Consider the following 4,762-nt stretch of genomic DNA (forward strand, 5'->3'; position numbering starts at 1 on the left):
AATATATCCTACGGATTGCTCTTTGAATCATGGCAACTCAAAGACGTGTACCATCCCTAATGGCCCAACTCTCTCAACCCTCCCCACCCATTGCTCCGTTGCTTGTAAACATAGATTCTCACTCAACTCCCCTCGCTTTCGAAAGAATGCTGCTGCGTTCTAGCCTGCCGTATCAAGAAAGCCCACAGTTCAGGCCCCGGAGTTGAGTTGTCGCGGGACACAAAACTACCGTTTACCATATGAAGCAAATGGTCATTCCCCTTTCCGAAAAAATCATGTCGAGATCCGTCGTTGTGAAACTCCCACAACTCCCAATGTTCCGCCAACCGGATAATTAACCGTTTCATCACCGCCCTCCTCTGCCTCGGCCTCTCCCTCTTCCGCGGCCGCGACCACCGCCTCGACCGCCTTTCTTGCCACCTCTTCCACTGTTTCTATTGTCGAATCTTTCAAACAGCTGTTCCTCTCCGAATGCACCCTCTCCAAATCTCATAAAGTTGACTAATCCTCTGTCCACCACAGCCACAAGCACGTTCCTATGCCCATGCTTTAGTCGCTGATACAGCCTCCCGGGGCTTCCCCGCCATGCTTCAGGCGCAGGATCATACGGTGTTGATTCTAGCAATGTCTCAATCTGTTCCAGTGTTGGAAGACATGAGTCGGCTGTGTCAGCCACGGCAATTCGAAAATCTGGGGGCGGAGGATTCTTCTTGGAGAACCCGCCCGCACCCGGCTTCCATACGTGGAAGTGCACTCGGAAGGGATCCTCTGGCTTGGATGGGCTCGGCGGTACAGGGAGAGGCTTGTGCCGAGGCACAAGGGCAAGTTGCTGGTAGATAGGTCGATAAGAACGGTACAGTCCCGGCGCGACAAGTGGGCCAAATGGCTGCTGTCGATGCTTCCCACCCTGGCCCGGTTCCCATTGGACAAAGGAAAAGAGCCATTGCCATAGCGTCTGCGAAGGCTCCGTTGGCTCTCGTCTGGGTTGTTCAGGCGGTGCGCGGAGGATGTTAAATCCCGCCCGCTTCAAATGGGCGTAGACCTGGTACTTGGGCAGCGTTGTCTTGCCCTGCTCATCCTCGTAGCCGATAAAAAGCGAATACGCAGCTTCGAGGCTCAACGGCAGTCCAACGTCGTAGTCGTCCGGACCAAAGCCAGGCCGAGGCGGTCCGCTAGTAGCGCTTCCCTTGGGCACGAGGGTTTCAAAGTCGGTGTATGGCCACCATAGGTCAACAGTGCCTCTCTCGACAAGATATATGGCTTCCTCGGGTAGCAACCATAATCTTCCAACGCCGAGCTGATCTTTGCTTCCAGAGGCCACTCTCCCAATGTCCTTCATCCAGCCTCCCTTCTCGTGCTCCATAACCACCACGCGGTCTTTAAGCCACATGCCCTCGTAATCAAGCGCAACGTTTGTCTCGTCCATCCAAAAGTCCGGAAAACACCAGCCTCTAGCCCACGCATCGCCTTTATGTATCCTTGTGTAGCTCAAAACATCCTCCAGCGCCCTGCGACTCGACTCCAGAGCTCCATCCTGAGCTCTGGTCCCGTGTGTTTCAAAGTCTTTCTCGCCTTTCCGAATCGTCTGGCTTGAGACGCCCTTTTTCGAAAACGCGGATGCAAACAGCTTGTAGTCGGGCATATCGTCCTCCAGAGTTTCCTCCACGATCGAGGCGCCGCCTTCGCCATCAGCAGGAGCTGGTCCCGCCGCCAGCGGGCTATCGTCGTCGTCAAACGCCATCTTGTCTGTATGGGCTGCGCCGTCCAAGGGAGAGAGAAGATAGAGTCTTTGATGCTGTCAAATGGTCGGATCGTAGAGTGAGGCGTGACGGCGCAAACGAAATTCTGCGCTCTTTGCTGTCGTTATGCCTCAGGCGCCGCGAAAGGATTCATCTACTCGCCAGAGCCCCGCATGCGTAACTCTTGCTGCCAAAAGCCAAAGCAAGAATAATCATGCCATCGCACCCTCAGTAAATGAAATGAAAATGGTAATCGAAAGAAGAAGAAAAATCTGCAAAGGTTGCGTAGATTGACTCTATCGCGATGCTTAGGTGGGGTTGGATTTTGCCGTGGATTCTCACCACCAAAAGTTTGTGAGCTTGGCAGTAGATACGAGTTACTCCGTATCAGTGCTCTCTACGTCAGGGACACGTGATTGGAGATTTTTTTTTTTTTTTTTCGCTCTTGCAAGTTGGGCAGGTACCGCGCGGTGCCTTCCCAGAAATGTTCTCCCATGACATGGCTAGCCACAAACGGAATTCAGGGTCTTCTTCACATGTCACTTCACAAGTCACTTACACGATGCCCTCAACACCTTGATATAACAAAATAACGACTATTCCCCTCAACAATCAATAGCGAGTTTGGCCGAGTGGTTAAGGCGCTGTGTTTAGGTAAGCAAACCGATCCGCAGTGGGCATGCCCGCGCAGGTTCGAACCCTGCAGCTCGCATATCTCTTCTTTTTTTGCGGTTTTCCTCCCATGTGGCCCGGCCGGATGTTCACCACGCAGTCCAACCTGCCCTCAGTGCCCTCATGTGTCTCAGATAGGTTGCGTTTAGGGGAGCACTCAGTTGATCCAACAGATTCCATTAACCATTCGTGGCATTCTGCTGCCGGGCATCATATGAGGGAGGAGGGACAGTTGAGCCTGAGGGGTGATGCCCGGGACCCTGGAGGTCACCTCCATCATCATGCGGTTTAGCAGTTCGGTATCGACTGTGACACCCTTGGTTGATAAGGCGGGTCGCTGTTCATCTGCGCGAAACATGTGGTCCACATAGCGGAAAAAATGGATGTATTCTGAAAAGCCCATCTCCTTATGCTATCTCAGATAATGCGGCCATGCCAGGATACACCTTACCAAGTACTCGGAAAAAATGGATATATTCTGAAAAGCCCATCTCCTTATGCCATCTTAGATAATGCGGCCATGCCAGGTTGCACCTTACCAAGTACTCGGAAAAAATGGATATATTCTGAAAAGCCCATCTCCTCATGCTATCTCAGATAATGCGGCCATGCCAGGATGCACCTTACCAAGTACTTAGATCGTTTGGGAAATGCTTCAGAATTCTCAGCAGCTCTTCCAGGAGGCCGGGAGGGATCCTCAGCGCCTTCAGAAGGGGGATTTGGAGAGTAAATTTATGTAAATAGATTTAGTAAATATAGATAAATCTAGTAGATATAGACAGATCTAGTAGATATAGATAAATCTAGTAAATATAGACAGATTTAGTAGATATAGATAGATCTAGTAGATCTAGTAGATATAGTAGATATAGATAGATCTAGTGGGTATATATAGATCTAGTGGATATAGATAGATCTAGTAGATGAGGTAGATGTAATGTGATGATTAGTGACATTATTGTCACTGGAGAATTAGTGAACGATGAGGGCAATGGCTTGAGCAAAAGATACTGACAGAAACAGCTTTCTGGTACAATGTTCTCGTCAAGGTTGTTTCATCAAGACATCAACCCCTCGCAAGGTCTACGAATCGTTTCACAGACCCGGTCGGCTCATCACCATCCCCGGTCACCAAAGTAGTGACCCCGTTCCCAGTTAAGCAACACTGGCTCATCTATGTTTAGTCGCGCGTACTAGAATTGTTCATTAGTCAATAGGGCGTATTTGTTTATGGGGTGTATATGGGATCCTCTCCAGAGGGCTTTGAGCATGTCAATGGACCTTTTACGGATCTCGTCCAGGATATAGGTGCCCGTCTTTAAATAGTGTCGAGAAAGTGCCGTTCTTGTTGACCCACAGCTTCAGTGGGATGAAGCTCTCAGAGGCCAGCAGCGAGTAATGGAGGATGGTCCTGCTGACCTTGACCAGAGATTCTCGACCTCATCGTTCATTCAGAATGGCAACACCCCTACAAATCAAGCGATGGAAACCTTACGATACCACGAATGCACTCTAATCCCGTAATGGTCAAAGATAAGGAGACAAAGCAGGGGATATAGAAGCCTATCCAATAAATAATGAATGGGCAGGCTGCCGGGTGAAGACACTAATGGCGAACACTTCTAATGACAGCAAACGAAGTGAGGCTCTTGAAAAGTGCCGTATTCTAGGAAATGATATCCACAATCCAGTACCCAAGGGACCGTTCTATCTCAGGGCTCAAGAATGGACAAGTTCAGCGTTGGACCCCAGCATCATAAGGGGGGGGGGGGGGGCCGCGGCATTGAATCCCTTTACTTATTCATTTTCCAAATTAGGTCTTACATTTGACCGAATACAGGGAATGTGGAAATGGCTGATTGAAGCTACTGAACGCTACAAAGGAAAGCCAGCGATATTGAAGATACAAGGCCATTGCCAGAGGAGGATATCAACTATACGATGCCCGCCGTTCTTTGTCGTATTATTGGCATCCAGGCTCCCGAGCGAGACAAAATTGATATGCTACCATGCATGCTACCACTCATTGCAGCATCTGCAGGTAGTATTGCCATAACACTCTCTGCTTTACATGCAGTGTGCCGGTCTATGAAGTCGTACCCTGCTGACTGCAGCATACTTGTGCCTTACGCGGCTAAAGCTTGCAAGGACATGCGCACTTCATTGGAGGATCTGAGAGATAAAAACTGGTTTGCAGGCTGGGAGGACTTTTGAAGATTTGCCACGGTCATGAATGTATTCTTGTTTGTTTGTTTTCCTTCTTGGTAGTTCCCTGCATTGAATTTCAGATCTATGGTTCCGTAAACAAACCCCTGAGCGTAGAGGATCAGTATGTTTTCAATTTGCGGCAG

The 4,762-nt window shown here is 49.6% G+C and overlaps 1 protein-coding gene across 1 annotated transcript; it reads right to left on the minus strand.

The window, feature by feature from the left end:
* Window positions 1-273: 273 nt before the first annotated feature.
* On the minus strand, window positions 274-1,741 carry Triagg1_4744 (uncharacterized protein; the record flags this gene model as incomplete). The annotated part of the gene is made up of 2 exons (XM_062899181.1): window positions 274-428; window positions 478-1,741. 2 exons carry the CDS (start codon window positions 1,739-1,741, stop codon window positions 274-276), a joined length of 1,419 nt encoding a protein of 472 aa, XP_062756324.1.
* Between the last annotated feature and the right edge of the window lie 3,021 nt (window positions 1,742-4,762).

Source organism: Trichoderma aggressivum (genome assembly GCF_033847375.1).
Source record: "Trichoderma aggressivum f. europaeum strain CBS 100526 chromosome Unknown scaffold_015, whole genome shotgun sequence".
Taxonomy (NCBI): Eukaryota; Fungi; Ascomycota; class Sordariomycetes; order Hypocreales; family Hypocreaceae; genus Trichoderma; species Trichoderma aggressivum.